This window comes from Phyllobates terribilis, unplaced genomic scaffold, assembly GCF_046119375.1.
Source record: "Phyllobates terribilis strain yellow unplaced genomic scaffold, ASM4611937v1 Scaffold_1__5_contigs__length_1240528914, whole genome shotgun sequence".
NCBI classification, from domain to species: Eukaryota; Metazoa; Chordata; class Amphibia; order Anura; family Dendrobatidae; genus Phyllobates; species Phyllobates terribilis.
The window spans coordinates 841,676,654-841,694,792 of record NW_027362761.1 but is presented as its reverse complement, the minus strand read 5'-3'; the positions used below and the strand labels follow the sequence as shown (position 1 = coordinate 841,694,792).

The following is an 18,139-nucleotide window of genomic DNA, read 5'->3' as shown; positions in this document are numbered from 1 at the left end:
CTACGCAACCTGAATTCAGTCAGGTTCATCATACATTAACTCTAACAGATGACCATCCTGGGGCATGTAGGGACAAAGAAAATGCCCAAGTCTGAGGATCCCCTCGCTGTAGGGTAATGATTATTCATACCCACTCAGGTCTCCCTGAACACCCCAAACTGATTTTTCTCCCCCCAAAAAAATGGCAGGAAAGGCCATTACTGGTTTGGAAGAAACCAACTGCACATCAGAAGATATGGGGGTCAAAGCTACTGCCGACAGCAGAGGGCTCTGGAAAGCATGAATCACAGTAGAAAACTGACCCTGCAACTAGGACTGTGACATTTCTATTTTCTCATGCTCCCTCTCCAGATCCTAAAGTGTCAGAGTAGGATTCATACTGGTGGAAAATAAAGGGTCAGGCCAGTTGTAATAAGACACTAATCACTACTCATGGGCAAACCATGAGGCTGAGTAGTCAAGAGGTCTGGGGTCAGATACCGAGAGAGCTCGTCATAAATAAAGGGGTAAGACAAAGGCATAGTAAGGTCACTATCCTGGAACAGAATGCCAAGAAGGTAGCTGATAAAGACAAAGAGGATAGGCGAATGCATGGTCAAAGGCAAATCCAAGGTCGGGCAACAAAGATCAGAATATAAGAGCTTAGAGCACAATGCAAACACACACCACTTGAGTTAAGCTACAACTGGCAGTAATTGGAGGAAGAGAGCCTGAATCCAGGCACACTGATAGGAGGAATCATGACAATTACCCTATAAAATAAAATTTTAATGTAGTACAATATGTAAATTGCCTATTCAGAGAGGAAGAGGACTAGAACTCTAGTTCCACCTATTAGAAGTAGCAATCCTAAAAATCAATACCGACCCTTTAACGAGCCTTGCCATATGACTCGTTAAAGAGTCAATATTGATTTTTAGGACTGCTACTTCCACTAGGTGGCACTAGCTTTCTAGTCCTCTTCTTCTCTGAAGAGGCAATTTGCATATTTAATTTCCCAGAGGATCATGCATGGCGTGTAAGTCTCCTCACTCTGACATGCCAGACCTGGCTTGTCACTCTCCACAAGGGGAGTGGAATTTCAGCTCTTGTGAATGCTGGTCAGGAAGTGTGTCATAGCTGGGGAGCATGTTACTATGGAGCATGTTGTAAACAGCCTTATAGTAACCAGCAAACGTGTCAGACCGGAAATCCGGGATTTGTAGCATTACCATGCGCTGTCTACCGGCGGGCCAGCTCTAATAGACATTTGGTATTTTCTTCGTGGGCCAAATATAATTACACTGCTGCCTAGATTTGGCCTGAGCCTGAGTTTGACATATGAGTTAGAGACATCAAATTCTTTCTTTAATCTATTGTAGTCATTTTATTAGTATAGCATTGTATAAGCAGAGAAGTGTAATGATTTGGATATAAAGATTTTGTTTAATTCAGCTATGGTGTGATTTTAGTAATAAATGACTCCTATAATGATGACACAACAACAGTACTGTTTATCTTAACTGGTAATGGAAAACTAAACATAAACCAACAACTGTCACCAGCTTCATGCTGCCCAAACTGTGAGTATTTCAGAGAAAATATATTCTAAAGATCCGGCGAAGGACCATAGGAATAGACTAGACTTGTCCAACGCTGTCCCCAGTTAACTTCTCCCAGTGCTAGTAGAAGTGATTGACTGGTCTGTACTATAGCAAGAGACCTGTCAATCACATAGGGCAGTTTTGGGAAGAGACAGCCCGGGACATCGCCAGAATAGCCTAGTCTATTCCTATGGTGTGGCTGCTATCGTGAAGCTAAGCTCTGATTCTTGCTGCCTGCAGTTTGGTTAGCATGAATTGGATGACAGACTCCCTTTAGCAGACAATGATGACGTCTTAGTACGCACATTTGCGTACCCCCGGTTCAGTGAGGGCTGCTGCGCTGAGCCCTCACTGAACCGAGCACATGTCAGCTGATTCTTACAGCTGACATGTGCCCGCAACAGCCGCGGGTGGAATCGCGATCCACCCGCGGCTGTTAACATGTTAAATACCGCTGTCAATCTCCGACAGCGGCATTTAACGCGCGCTTCCGGGTTGCGCGTCATAAGCCCCGCCCATCGGCGACCCCGTCACGTGATCGCGGGTCGCTGATGGGCGTGCATGACAACCTAGGGTCTGCAGCAGACGCCTGTGGTTGTCATGATCTGGTCGCTATGAGCGCCACCTAGTGGTCGGCGCTCATAGCACAGGACCATTTCTGCTGCATGCAGGGGATCTGCTCGTCCCCTGTATGTAGCAGAGACGATCAGACAACTGCTGCTTCTAGTCTTCTATGGAGACTATTGAAGCATGCAGTAAGTGAAAAAAAAATGTTTTTAAAAATATAAAAAAAATAAAAAAAATATAAAAGTTTAAATCACCCCCCTTTCGCCCCATTCAAAATAAAATATAAAAAAAAAACCCCACATATACATATTTGGTATCACCGCGTTCAGAATCGCCCGATCTATCAATATAAAAAAAGAATTAATCCAATCGGTAAACGGTGTAACGAGAAAAAAATTCTAAACGCCAGAATTACGTTTTTTGGTCGCCACAAAATTGCAATAAAATGCAATAACGGGCGATCAAAACATCGGATCTACCCCAAAATGTTATCAATAAAAACGTCAGCCCGGCGCGCAAAAAATAAGCCCTCACCCAGCCCCAGATCATGAAAAATGGAGACGCTACAGGTCTCGGAAAATGGCGCTATTTTTTTTTCGTTTTTTTACCAAATTTTGGAATTTTTTTTCACCACTTAAATATAAAATAACATATACATGTTTGGTGTCTACGAACTCGTAATGACCTGGAGAATAAGAATGGCAGGTCAGTTTTATCATTCAGTGAACGTGGTATAAAAAATAAATAAAAAACAACTGTGGTATTGCACTTTTTTTGCAATTTTACCGCACTTGGAATTTTTTTCCCGTTTTCCCGTACACGATATGGTAAAACTAGTAATGGCGTTGAAAAGTACAACTTGTCCCGCAAAAAATAAGCTCTCACATAGCCATATTGTCCAAAAAATAAAAACGCTATGGCTCTGGGAACAAGGGGAGCAAAAAACGAAAAAGCAAAAACGACAAAACCCAAGGTTGCGAAGGGGTTAAAGCATCCAGACAGCAAGATACCCACATGACGTTGAATAAAAATTCAATACATAGCAATTGGGTCTTTTGAGTTTAGAATTCCAAGCAAAACATTTCAGCAACTCACTTGCAAATGTATTTAAATGTTTATTGACGAATTTCCAATCCAATATAAGGCCAGGTTCACACCAAATTTGTGCCACATGTCATTGGCTTCTCCATTGATGATTGTGCTTAAAGTCATGAAAATCAATGGAAATGGGCATATTCATCTATGGGGCCATTGACTTTAATGAAGCGGAGTCACTTTGTGCCCTGGCTTACCTCACACACTATCTGCCTTTGTTGTGCAGGCACAAAAACATGGTCAACTACATTTTTGTGCTTGCCTGTAAAAGGCAAATACTTCAAAAAATTAGGTCAGACAGAGCACTAAGTGACTCTGACTGGTTCATTAAAGTCAATGGCTCATCGGCATGTCCGCATGTATTCCACTTTTCAAGGCTGCAAACGGAAGCCCCAACAGAGGAACTGATGTGTGGCAAAAATGTGATGTGATCCTACCCTAATTCATCGAAATACGGCAAATGGATGGCACACAAGTGACATCTGTGACTTAATGGGAGTCTGTCAGCCTAAACTAACAGTAAATTTAAAGGGAATATCTCACTAGGTTTTTCCCCATTCACTCAGTAACTGAAGGTGCGTCCTTGGACACACGTTCAGTTAAAATCGCCATGCAGGAAGTCACTGGTTCACCTGGGCCAGTGCTGGCACCGGGTCTCCCTCTTCAAATACTCACCTCTCCCCTTTCCCAGGTGGCCGCTGCTCCTGTCTCTTCAGCGTCTTCTGACACTCTGACATCTCAGGGCAGAGGGTGCCTTTATACTGCATGAAGTAATATATGGGGCCATTATATACTGTATGGAGCATTACATGGGGCCATTATGTTGTATGGAGCATTATATGGGGCCATTATACTGTATTGAGCAATATATGGGACCCATTCTATACCGTATCGAGCAATATATGGGGCCATTATATACTGTATGGAGCAATATATGGGGCCCATTATACTGTATGGAGCATTATGTGGGGTCCATTATACTGTAAGGAGCATTTATATGGGGCCAATTTACCATATTATTATTATCTATTATTATAGCGCCATTTATTCCATGGCACTTTACATGTGAAGAAGGGGTATACATACAAGAACAATTACAATAATCTTGAACACAATGTGACGGCGACTGGTACAGGAGGAGCGAGGACCCTGCCCGCAAGGGCTCACAGTCTACAAGGGAAGGGTGAGGATACAGTAGGTGACCATATGGAGCATTATATGGGGCCCATTCTGTAAGAAGCGTTATATGGGGCCAATATACTGTATGGAGCAATATATGGGACCCATTATACTGTATGGAGCAATATATGGGGCCCATTATACTGTATGGAGCAATATATGGGACCCATTATACTGTATGGAGCAATATATGGGGCCCATAATACTGTATGAAGCAATATATGGGGCTCATAATACTGTATGGAGCAATATATGGGACCCATTATACTGTATGTAGGACTATATGGTGTCTATTATACAGTATGGAGTATTTGATTATTTTTTTTATGTATGGAACATTATATGGTGCCCATTATACTGTATGGGGCCATTATATACTGCATGAAGTAATATATAGGGCCATTATATACTGTATGGAGCAATATATGGGGCCATCATACTGTATGGAGCCTTATATAGGGCTATTATATTGAATGGAGCATTATATGGGGCCATTATACTGTATTGAGCAATATATCGGACCCATTATATACTGTATGGAGCAATATATGGTGCCTTTATATGCTGTATGGAGCAATATATGGGGCCATTATATACTGTATGGAGCAATATATGGGGCCATTATATACTGTATGGAGCAATATATGGGGCCATTATATACTGTATGGAGCAATATATGGGGCCATTATATACTAAATGGAGCAATATATGGGGCCATTATATACTAAATGGAGCAATATATGGGGCCATTATATACTAAATGGAGCAATATATGGGGCCATTATATACTAAATGGAGCAATATATGGGGCCATTATATACTAAATGGAGCAATATATGGGGCCATTATATACTGTATGGAGTAATATATGGGGCCCAATATACTGTATGGAGCAATATATTGGGCCCATTATTCTGTATGGAGCATTATAGGAGGTCAATATACTATATGGAGCATTATATGGGGCCCATTATATTATATGGAGGACTATGTGGTGCGCAAAAATACTGTGTGGAGGGCTATGTGGAGCCCATAGTTCTGTGTGGAGGGCTATGTGGAGCCCATAGTTCTGTGTGGAGGGCTATGTGGAGCCCATAGTTCTGTGTGGAGGGCTATGTGGAGCCCATAGTTCTGTGTGGAGGGCTATGTGGAGCCCATAGTTCTGTGTGGAGGGCTATACTGTCCAGTCTAAAATGAAAAGTCTGCAGTCACTTTTTGTGACTGCAGACTTTGGAATACCCCCAGAGCACACACTGTGCGCTGCGAGGATTCTTCAGTTTCTGATCTATTGTTGAATTTACAATAGATACTGTATCACTCATAATGTAAGAAGTAAGTGAAGTCTTTGGCATTGTATTATATCTGTATTTCTTATCTGTGCATCATGAATCGTAGTATGTGTTAAAGGGGCCCACTGAGAATCTCCCGGGGCCCACGAAAACCGGGAGGCGGCCCTGACGGCACTGTTAACAGCCGCCAGTCAATCGGAAGCTAGCAGCTAACATCGGCGCGCACATTGCCAGTGTATGACGTCACTGCCATTGCGCCGGCGCAGCCATGCCACAAATGAATGAGGAGGAGGACACCACTGGACCGCAGCCAGGTATGGAGAAAGTTTTTTTTTCATATGGGCCCTGGGGGAAGAGAGGAGAACATATGGGGCTTTGGGGAATAATGGAGACATATGGGGCCAGGATGGGATATCATATGAGGTATATTGTAGTATTCAGTCACTATGTGGTGGCAATATGTGGTCTGGTCATGGGGTGTCGGTATTTCTTCCTTTTATGTGGTATTATTTGGTTACTATGTTGTGATCTTCTCATGGTTTTGCCGTATTTGTTCCTTGTATGTGGTATTTATTCATTCACTATGTGGCTAAAAAGAGTATTGGATTTGGATTTTTAATAGGTTAAAGAAAAGTAGGGCCCTGACAAGAGTCTCCGTGTCGTGATGGCAGGCTTAAAAAATCTTTTGGCAAAAACAAAAGCTGATGGCTACGAGTGTGATATGGTTCGATGTGAACTGTTAATGTGTGATTGGTAAGGATGTGGTGCAGAAATGGAGTTTTTCAAAGAATGGACTGTAGGATTGTGGAAGGTTTGCGGGGTGGAGGCGGAACTGGGGTGGAGCCTGGGTGGAGTCTCAAGGGGGCCCGAAAATTTTGCCAATATGGGGCCTAGAAATTCCTGGTGGCAGCCCTGATACTGTATGTCAGAGCTGAAAGATAGTGGCCTTATCTCACATGGGACAAACCTGGTGACAGTCTCCCTTTAACAAAAAAATATACAAAGAAAACCTCACAGAATTTTGGTCAGACTATTTGTCATATTTATCTATATAATGTAAAATGTTGTTCTCACGGCTGACTTTGAGGGAATGTAACCAGTGTAGTCTCACAAGAAACATCATTTGTCACTTCTGGATGGGGCTTTATCTGTAATCCAACACTTAGTTTTAAACCCATGCTGAGAAAGTTGTACTGGATGTATCATCTACATTCCTTGGTATATTGATTAGGCAGTGTTATTTGTACACTGTATGATTATTTACATATGCTGCTGTGTAGGATTGGTGAAGGTGATGTTCTATTCTCCAAGGGGTTAAATGTATTTAATATTAATGTGTGTTTCTGAAAGTATAACCATCTGGGGCTGCAGTTTAGCCTAGACAGGATTAACTGTAACTGCAGCCCAGATAAGGGAGGGGGAACTGAGAGTTAGTGACAAGTTCAGGAAGTGTCAGTCAGTAAAGAGAAGTGACAGCAATGGTCACAGGCAATAGGCTGCTAGGGATAACATGAGCCTATTACTCGGGGCAGTGGATTGCCAAAGAACACTTCCATGCAAATCCTTCTGTCAGCCTGGGAACCTTGAGATGGACATTGGGGCCCTTGGGCGCACCCAACCTGCGAAAGCTGCAGGGATAGATGGACTTAAACTCTGAGGGGGAGTGGGAGGAAATCCGGGTGCACTGCTAGTGGTGGAGAAGAATTCCTAGGGCTAGGGAAGTTAGTAAGATGCTCTACCCATACCGAGAACCAGGGCTGAATTTATGTCCGGTACCTGTGGGAAAGACTGTAACCCGTTGGGCCCTATCCTATATGTGTGATTGTAAAGACTGCAAGCTGTCAAGTAAAAAAAAGTTGTTTTCATGAATTCCGTGTCCACTGGATTGTTTGCTGCAAAAGCTCTGGAAGAGGAAATACAGGAGCCAGTGGAGGCCTGTGGGCCAAACGTAAGTGTGATGCACCCCAAACACAGCAGCACACCGGGACTGTGACACATTGTGTTTGTAGGGTGCTAGAGCGAGCAGAAGCATAAGCTCGCCCACGACTACCTCGCTCAGGCCCCTTACAGTTGTACCATTGTAGTACCAATACACCATAAGAGCAGAGGTGTTTGTTTCAATAGAATCTGCTGCCAGGGCTAATTTCAGTAGGGTCCTGGGCAAAAATTTTAAATGGAGCTGCAAATGGTAACATATTGCACCATCACACAGAAACATTTAGAATGCATTTACAAGAGCAGATTTCAGTGTTAAATGAGCACCAATTGTTTACATTTAAGTCCTTTGGTGCTGGTTTACTGGCCTCTACCCACAGGCTGATGAAAATTGGTGACAGAACCATCTCTTATACAATGGATTTTAACTGGTTATCTTTTTGTAATCATGGTTATAGTTTCTGTGCCGCTCACCTCAACACTTCCAGATTTGGATTGTAAGTGACTACTAGAGGCTGATTTCTTGTTTTGTATTGTAGGAGATGATTCATTTGTACTCTAGTGGCTCTAGAAATTTGGTTTTCAATTGTTTTTGGGTGTTAGCCCTTATTCAAAAGTGTATATATTTCTGTCTATAGGGATAGAACATATTCAATTGTACTTGACTGTAGACAATAGAATTGTTTAGAGGGATGTTGAATGGTCAATGGCTTCTAGTACAGGAATTATATATATTACTAGCTGTACTACCCGGCTTCGCCCAGGTTAATAACTGCTGGTAGCAAAATAGAATGTGCTAGCAAAAATTTATTCTCCACACAAAACAAATAGATAGAAAGTTCATTGGCCCTTGAGGAAGCAGCTCTTGTTCTCTTGTCTGCAAGCCTCGCTTCCCTCTCCTCAGAAAGTTCATTGGCCCTTGAGGAAGCAGCTGCTGTTCTCATGTGTGTCAGCCTTGTTTCTCGGTCTTCACATTTTTCATTGGCCCATAATGCAGCTTTTCTTTTCGCATCAGCTGACATTCGTGCCATGAAATTCCTTTTCTTATGAGGCATTATTGTGGTAAAAATAGTCTGTAACTGGCAGTTTCTATATCCTCTCACATAGAAGTAATGTGACTAACATCAGCCTTTCCACTAACACATCCTAACTGACATCTTATTACCTTACACAAGCTTTGTTATACTGAGAATGTCCTCAGTAAATGTATTTTGCACAGATTAATTAACTGTAGTAAAATAGAAGCTGAGCTGTGATTGGTTGCTATTGGCAGCCTGATAAATCTTTGTGAGATGAGTTTTGTGTGTGCTGAGGGTGGTATATGTGTTCAAGCACGTGGTAGTGTGTGGCGCATTTTGTGTGTGTTCATATGCCCGTGTGTGGTGAGTATGAGTATCCCATGTCGGGGCCCCACCTTAGCAACTGTACGGTATATACTCTTTGGCGCCATCGCTCTCATTCTTTAATTCTCCCTTGTTCTCATGTGGCAGCTGTCAATTTGCCTCCAACACTTTTCCTTTCACTTTTTCCCCATTATGTAGATAGGGGCAAAATTGTTTGGTTAATTGGAACACGCAGGGTTAAAATTTCGCCTCACAACATAGCCTATGACGCTCTCGGGGTCCAGACGTGTGGCTGCAACGGTGCAGATGCCAATCCCCTACATACATACAGTACAGACCAAAAGTTTGGACACGCCTTCTCATTTAAACATTTTTCTGTATTTTCATGACTATGAAAATTGTACATTCACACTGAAGGCATCAAAACTATGAATTAACACATGTGGAATTATATACTTAACAAAAAAGTGTGAAACAACTGAATATATGTCTTATATTCTAGGTTCTTCAAAGTAGCCACCTTTTGCTTTGATGACTGCTTTGCACACTCTTGGCATTCTCTTGATGAGCTTCAAGAGGTAGTCACCGGAAATAGTCTTCCAACAATCTTGAAGGAGTTCCCAGAGATGCTTAGCACTTGTTGGCCCTTTTGCCTTCACTCTGCAGTCCAGCTCACCCCAAACCATCTCGATTGGGTTCAGGTCTGGTGACTGTGGAGGCCAGGTCAACTGGCTTAGCACCCCATCACTCTCCTTCTTGGTCAAATAGCCCTTACACAGCCTGGAGGTGTATTTGGGGTCATTGTCCTGTTTGAAAAATAAATGATGTTCCAACTAAACGCAAACCGGATGGAATAGCATGCCGCTGCAAGATGCTGTGGTAGCCATGCTGGTTCAGTATGCCTTCAATTTTTAATAAATCCCCAACAGTGTCACCAGCAAAGCACCCCCACACCATCACACCTCCCCCTCCATGCTTCACGGTGGGAACCAGGCATGTAGAGTCCATCCGTTCACCTTTTCTGCGTCGCCCAAAGACACGGTGGTTGGAACCAAAGATCTCAAATTTGGACTCATCAGACCAAAGCACAGATTTCCACTGGCCTAATGTCCATTCCTTGTGTTCTTTAGCCCAAACAAGTCTCTTCTGCTTGTTGCCTGTCCTTAGCAGTGGTTTCCTAGCAGCTATTTTACCATGAAGGCCTGCTGCACAAAGTCTCCTCTTAACAGTTGTAGAGATGTGTCTGCTGCTAGAACTCTGTGTGGCATTGACCTGGTCTCTAATCTGAGCTGCTGTTAACCTGCGATTTCTGAGGCTGGTGACTCAGATAAACTTATCCTCTGAACCGGTGGGGACTCTTGGTCTTCCTTTCCTGGGGCGGTCCTCATGTGAGCCAGTTTCTTTGTAGCGCTTGATGGTTTTTACAACTGCACTTGGGGACACTTTCAAAGTTTTCCCAATTTTTCGCACTGATTGACTTTCATTTCTTAAAGTAATGATGGCCACTCATTTTTCTTTACATAGCTGCTTTTTATTTGCCATAATACAAATTCTAACAGTCTATTTAGTAGGACTATCAGCTGTGTATCCACCAGACTTCTGCACAACACAACTGATGGTCCCAACCCCATTTATAAGGCAAGAAATCCCACTTAGTTATTAAACCTGACAGGGCACACCTGTGAAGTGAAAACCATTTCCAGTTACTACCTCTTGAAGCTCATCAAGAAAATGCCAAGAGTGTGCAAAGCAGTCATCAAAGCAAAAGGTGGCTACTTTGAAGAACCTAGAATATAAGACATATTTTCAGTTTCACACTTTTTTGTTAAGTATATTATTCCACATGTGTTAATTTATAGTTTTGATGCCTTCAGTGTGAATGTACAATTTTCAAAATCATGAAAATACAGAAAAATCTTTAAATGAGAAGGTGTGTCTAAACTTTTGGTCTGTACTGTACATACATACATACATGCGCGCGCGCACGCACGCACGCACACACATTCAGCTTTATATATGAGATATAATTATGTGATTATAGTACCCCAAAAAATATTTCAGTACAGGATTGAGTGTTAAATTGACAATGGGATGAAACTGCTTAAAGTTTTTACGGAATGTCTTTAGCTTTTGGTTGCTCAGATTATTGAAATATTATAACTGTAATAGGCCAGAATCCTTTTGGGGCAGTAGGACATAAAGTAATTTTCAAGATTAGCCATGAAAAGATTTGCATATTGTGGTGTCATTTTACTTCCCATCACTGTACCAGTCTGCTGTAAATATATTTTTTTACCAAACGTAGAGTACCATATATACTCGAGTATAAGCTAATTTTTTTTCAGCCCATTTTTTAGGCTGAAAAAGCCCCCCTTGGCTTATACTCGGTTATATGGCGTATATGGGCGTGGATAAGGGTGCCATGCATACCAGGATTGGGGATGAGGGGTGCCATGCGTACCAGGATTGGGGATGAGGGGAGCCATGCATACCAGCATTGGGGATGAGGGGAGCCATGCATACCAGCATTGGGGATGAGGGGAGCAATGCATACCAGCATTGGGGATGAGGGGAGCAATGCATACCAGGATTGGGGATGAGGGGAGCAATGCATACCAGGATTGGGGATGAGGGGAGCAATGCATACCAGGATTGGGGATGAGGGGAGCAATGCATACCAGGATTGGGGATGAGGGGAGCAATGCATATCAGGATTGGGGATGAGGGGGCCATGCATATCAGGATTGGGGATGAAGGGGGCCATGCATATCAAGATTGGGGATGAGGAGGGCCATGCATACCAGCATTGGGGATGAGGGGAGCAATGCATATCAGGATTGGGGATGAGGGGAGCAATGCATATCAGGATTGGGGATGAGGGGAGCAATGCATATCAGGATTGGGGATGAGGGGGGCCATGCATATCAGGATTGGGGATGAGGGGGGCCATGCATATCAGGATTGGGGATGAGGGGGGCCATGCATATCAGGATTGGGGATGAGGGGGGCCATGCATATCAGGATTGGGGATGAGGTGGGCCATGCATATCAGGATTGGGAAATTTACCAGTAGCTGCTGCATTTCCCACCCTAGGCTTATACTCGAGTCAATAAATTTTCCCAGTTTTTTTCTGTTAAAATTAGGTGCCTCGGCTTATATTCGGGTTGGCTTATACTCGAGTATATACGGTAATTTTTTTTGTAAGTTTCGCCACAGAATCCTTATCAATTTCTGTATTTGGAGTTTTTGCTTTGGCTTCTTCTGTACCAGTAACACTAGGTTACTGAGTAGTTTGTTTGAGTAGTTTCCGAGTCTTGGATTTAGGAGTGACCAGAGAGCCTGTGTGGGAAAGGTCGCTCCATACTACACCCTGGATCTCACTGACCTGATAAAAAACAGCTGACACAGCTCAGAGGGAGTTCTGTGCTGGAGGTAAGCATTTCTGTTTTGTGTCTGAAAGCATTTAAAGCTGCTTGAGGTCATCCTGCCTGCGACACAAAGAGTTGTGAGACCATTATAGTTACTTTGTTTTGCCTTGCCTGAAGAGAGAGACTGTTTATGTTGTATTGTGCTGAAGAAAGTGATTTCAGTTGACGTACAGAAAAACACAATAAAAGTTACTTTTTTATTTTCACCAAGACCTTTGCCTTTGCTGAAATTAGTGCCTACCTGTAAGCTAAAATCCCTACAATTGGTGTTTGAATGCGGGCATGAAGTCTCAAAGGGCACAGGTGATTACAGTTTAAAGATGCCTACTTTCTCATATACGGTATGTATGTATAAGGGAATCAATCATAATGTGTTTATATATTTCTTCTGTTGCAGGATTGATCATGTCGAATTACAAGGTGACCTATTTCAATTTCAGAGGTAGAGCAGAGATTCTCCGTTACCTGCTGGCCTACACAAACACTGAATTCGAAGACCATCGAATTGAGTATAAAGACTGGCCTGCGCACAAAGATGGTAAGTTCTGAAACCTAATGAATCGTTATAGTGCAGAGCTACAGTATACATATTTGGATTAAATTTAAAAGTGAAAGTTCTTATGAAGAAATTACATAAGTATCTGTCAGCCTTTCACAAATACATTCACAGATACAATGGGTGAAATAAGTATTGAACATGTCCCCAATGTTCTAAGTAAATATATTTCTAAAGGTGCTATTGACAAACCAGTTGTCGGTAACAACTAGTGATGAGCGAGCATACTCGCAAGTACTCTGTACTCGTCCGAGCATCTCAGTACTCAAGATTCTCGGAGCTCACAGAGTACTTGCAAGATGCTAGGGCGGATGCTTGGGTACCTCCCCTGCATGTTTGGCGCTCTTTACAGAGCCAATGAACATGCGGGGATTGCCTGCCAGTCACTGTAATGCCGCAGTCATGTTGGTTATGGCATTACAGTGATTGGCTGGCCGCACAGCGTCATCAGGTCTATATCAGACCTGGCGCCACTGTGCTCGTCAGTCTACTCCGCAATCAGACAGTATAGGGAGAGGTGCTGCTGAGCTAGGGAGAGATTTGTCTGTTTTATTAGGTAGTGGAGGTAGAACAGGAGTTTATTACACATATCCATCTCAACAAACAGTCCTTCTGAGGACTAATCCATCTGCAGAGATATTAGGCAGGAGGAAGTGTGTATATCTATTCCAGTTCTGTCTGCTGCTGCTGTTCGACATTTCTAGACATAGGCCCAGGTCTCAGGGGCCAGGAATAATTTTTTGTGGATCTTAGTCCTCATTATTTGCTTAAAAAGCAATCCAGAGAACACCGTTTTTTCTGCGCCATTTGCTTGTTGGCAGTGCAGAATACAGCCAGGTCCTTTCCATATTACAGTGCTAAAAATCTAGCTATTTAAAACTGTGGTTTGTCCGTCACACGGATCACATATACGTGTTCAGAAAATACTGCCATTTCTGGACTCCATTAAAAAAAAATTTCAGTGTGTCAGCGAAGTTTTTGACAACAGTTTGCTGTTCAAAATAGTTACCTACAGGCCAGGTATTTAAAATGTGGTTTCTCCGTCACACAGATCACATGTATGTTTTCAGAAAATACTGCCATTTCTGGCCTCCAGGCATGGTACGTTATCATATATAACTTCTCTCCAAATTCAGCCATTTGTAGTGAGCATGGAAGATATTGTCCTCCATTTAAAATGGGCAAGGGACGTGATGTGATGGTGCATGCCATGGCCGTGGGCAAGCTGAAATTGTGCCACAACAAACGCCCATATCTTCTCGCCCGACCTTCCTATCCCAATTCCTAGGGGACCGCAGCACACCACTATTGAACCCAGAGCAGTGTCAAAAGGTTGTTGGTTGGATAGCGGATATTGCTTCCAGTCACTTTGCCACTACCACCCTGTCTTCCACAAAGTCAAGTCTTATTAGCCGTGAGTCTGGACAGCATATTCCTCACCCTGATCCTCCTTCCCCCCACCATGCCGAGTGTCTGGAGACAACTGATCCCACACTTGGACACTCAGAAGAGCTGTTCACTTTTCCATTTATAGATTCTCACCCGGTCCACTTGAAGCGGGGCAAGAGGAGATCGCATGTAGCGATGCCCAAATATTTGAGCAGCCATGGTCACACAAAGGCGACGGTGGGAAGTGTCACAATAGGTGGACGATGATGAGACACGATTGCCAGGAAGGAGGAAGACGAGGTGGTGGATGATATAGTTACTGACCCAACCTGGCAGGAGGACATGCAGAGTGAGGACAGCAGAACATAGGGGGAGGGAGGCAGAGCACCCCAACAGGCAGGAAGAAGCAGTGTGGTGGCCGCAGACAGAAGGCAGGCAACAATTCCTCGTAACACCAACACGAAGGAAGTTGCCAGTACAACTGTTAGGTCTTCCCGAGTCTGGTTGTTTTTTAAAGACTCTGCCGATAACCCTAAAAAGGCCATTTGCACCACCTGCCAGGCCAGCATCAGCAGGGGTGGCAAAACTACCAGCCTGACCACCACCAGCATGATCAAGCACATGGCAGCAAAGCACCCGATTTTGTGGGCCGAACCCCAGGGTCCAGGAACAGTGTCTGCGGGTGGCACCATTGCTTCTTCCGCTGTTGTGCATGCAAGCCAATCCCCTGTCCATGGTGCATGCGAAGATGCCTCCTGCTCTGCACCTGTCATTGCACAATCTCAAGTAGCAGCATCAAGAAGCACGTTCACGTCCTTGTCCCAGCGCAGAGTTCAGCTGTCCATACTCCAGTCCTTGGAATGCAAGCGCAAATACGCAGTAAACACCCCATAGGCCACACTACTAAATTCCCACATTTTGCGACTGCTTGCACTCGAAATGTTGCCTTTCAGGCTCGTGGAGACGGAAGCATTCTGCAACCTGATAGCCGTCCCTCGGTACTCAGTCCCCAGCCGCCACTATTTCTCCTGGTGTGCCTTCCCCGCATTACACAAGCACGTGTTCCAAAACATTAGCCATGCCCTCAACAACGCATATTTACCGGGAAAGTCCACCTAATCATGGACACGTGGACAAGTGCTCTTGGCAGGGACGGTACATCTCTCTGATGGCTCACTGGGTTAACCTAGTGGAAGCCGGGACCCAGTTGGACATTGGGAAGGAACATGTCCTTCTGACGCCAAGGATTGCAGGCCCTAAGTCAGTCAGGGTTGCCCCCACAGTCTACAGCTCCTGCACCACATCTTCCTCAGCCTCCTCCTCCTCTTCAGCCTCCATCTCCGAAATGACCACATCAGTCACAAGCTGGAAGCACTGCAGCACTGCCTCGGTCAAGCGGCAACAGGCTGTGCTGAAGCTAATATTCTTAGGTGACAAACCATACAATGCTGAAGAGTTGTAGACAGCTCTGAAAGAGCAGGCAGATCTGTGGCTCACACCGTTGAACCTACTGCCAGCCATGGTCATGTGTGACAATGGCCGGAACCTGACCTGGTGGCGGCTCTGAGGCGAGCTCACACACGTACCATGCCTGGCCTATGTGCTTAACCTCGCGGTTCAGCGGTTTCCCAAATCCTACCCAGAGCTGCAGGATCTGCTTGTTAAAGTACGCCACCTGTGTGCCCATTTTAGAAAGTTAGCTACAGCTTCCGCCGCCCTTGCCGTGTTTCAGCAGCATTTGCAGCTTCTGGCTCACAGACTGGTGTGTGATGTCCCCACACGTTGTAACTCTACACTGCAGGTGTTGGGAAGGATTTTTGAGCAGAAGAGGGCAGTTGTTGAGTACCAGCATCAACAAGGCCATCGGTATTCAGTTCAGACTCCACACATAAGACCTCAGGAGAGGACATGAATGTCAGACCTATGTACCATCCTCCAAAACTTTGAGGACTCCACCAAGATGGTGAGCGGCGATGATGCCATAATTAGCATCACCATCCCACTTCTCTGTCTTCTGAAACGCTCTCTGCTCACAATCAAAGAGGATGCATTGCAGGCAGAGCACGATTAGATGGAGCAAGGAGCCATACAGGGTGATTACACACAGCCCAGTCTTATCTCATCACAATGTGGATTGGGTGACAATGAGGAGAAGGAGGAAGAACAGGAGCTAATTTCCTGCGCTATAGACGGTACTACCTGCACAACTGTCATACCGTCTGTTCAGCGTGGATGGCCTGAGGACAGAGAGGAGGAGGAGAGCATGGTCAGTCGTCCTCTTGGTGAGGACACGGAAGTCTTGCCTGTTAGCAGTCTTGCATGCATGGCTGAGTTTTATGCTGCCTTTCCCATGACCCTCACGTTCTCAAAATTTTGGGTGACAGTCATTACTGGTTGGTGACAGTCATTACTGGTTGGTGACACTTCTAGACCCACGCTACAAGGAGAACTTTATATCTCTTATTCCTGAGGCGGACAGGTCTACAAAAATAGGGCAGTACAAGAAAAAAAATTCCTATCTGAAAACGCTGGCGGCAGAGGTCACAGTTCTTTGGACAACCAAGGACTACAGGCGAGAGAGGCACAACTCCAATCCAGCAGAGGCAGGCCTGCCTTGTCGCTAGCGTTTTATCAGAGCGGGTTTTTAGTGCCACTGGTGGAATTATAACTGATATGCGCATCCGCCTGTCAACTGAAAATGCTGACAGGCTGACTCTTATAAAAATGAACAAGGGCTGGATTGGGCTAGACTTCTCAACACCACCGAATGATAGCAGCATAACATAAACTCAAATCCAGTGTCTTTTTTTTTTTTTTTTTTTGAGGTCTATTCCCATTCACCTTTTCACACCCACACATGGGTATACGCTTCCTGATTTTGGCTATTTGTTCTTGTCCTCCTCCTTCTCCTCATCCTCCACCACCATATCACCAGGGTGACCGTGGTTCATGATGCAACACCCTCATAATTTTTTTAAAGGGTGTTTATGATGCCCGTAAAAAAAATTTTTATACAGTATGTTCATATATACCCCCAGTGTTCAATGTTTGTCAGCCCATACACTTAGTGAATGGGTATTACAAGTATAGGAGACCCACTTCCTAATAATGGTAACATTTTATGAGGCCCTCTACGTCTCTTCCAAGGGGCATTGGAGTGCCTCCCAATTTCTGGCCACCCTTGAATTCACTGCATAGGCCAACACTATGGGAGACCCACTTCCTAATAATGGGAACATTTTTTCATGAGGTCCTCTACGGCTCTTCCAAGGGGCATTGGAGTGCCTCCCAATTGCTGGCCACCCTTGAATTCACTGCATAGGCAAACACAATGCGAGACCCAATTCCTAATAATGGGTACATTGTTTTCGGGAGACCCTCTGACCTCCATGTCTATTCCAAGGGGCATTGGAGTGCCTCCAAATTTTTAGCAACCCTTGCATTCACTACATAGCAAACACAATGGGAGACCCACTTCCTAATAATGGGAACATTTTATTTCAGGAGCCTCTCCTCGAAGTCTCTTCAAAGGGGTATTGGGGTATGTCCAAATTTTGGGCAGCCCTGCCACTCACTGTATACGCAATAACAGTATAGGAGACACACTCTTTAGTAATGGGAACAACAAAGCATAGCCGGCTGATGGCGCTCTAAGAATAGTGAGGGCCGACTGCTGGCCCTTTAAGAATAATAAAGGCTGCCTGATGGCCCTATGAAAATAGGCTTTGTGACTTTCAGAGTCCCTCCTTCATAAATGAAACAGGATGTGTCTAA

The 18,139-nt window shown here is 44.3% G+C and overlaps 1 protein-coding gene across 1 annotated transcript in view; it reads left to right on the top strand.

Annotated features, from left to right (window-relative positions):
• HPGDS (hematopoietic prostaglandin D synthase) overlaps positions 1–18,139 on the top strand; it is a 157,980-nt gene that overhangs the window by 53,191 nt on the left and 86,650 nt on the right. Inside the window, exon 2 of the mRNA XM_073638215.1 lies at positions 12,818–12,958. Coding sequence (XP_073494316.1) covers positions 12,826–12,958 — 133 coding nt within the window. The 5' untranslated portion in view covers positions 12,818–12,825. The remainder of the gene's footprint in view (positions 1–12,817; positions 12,959–18,139) is intronic.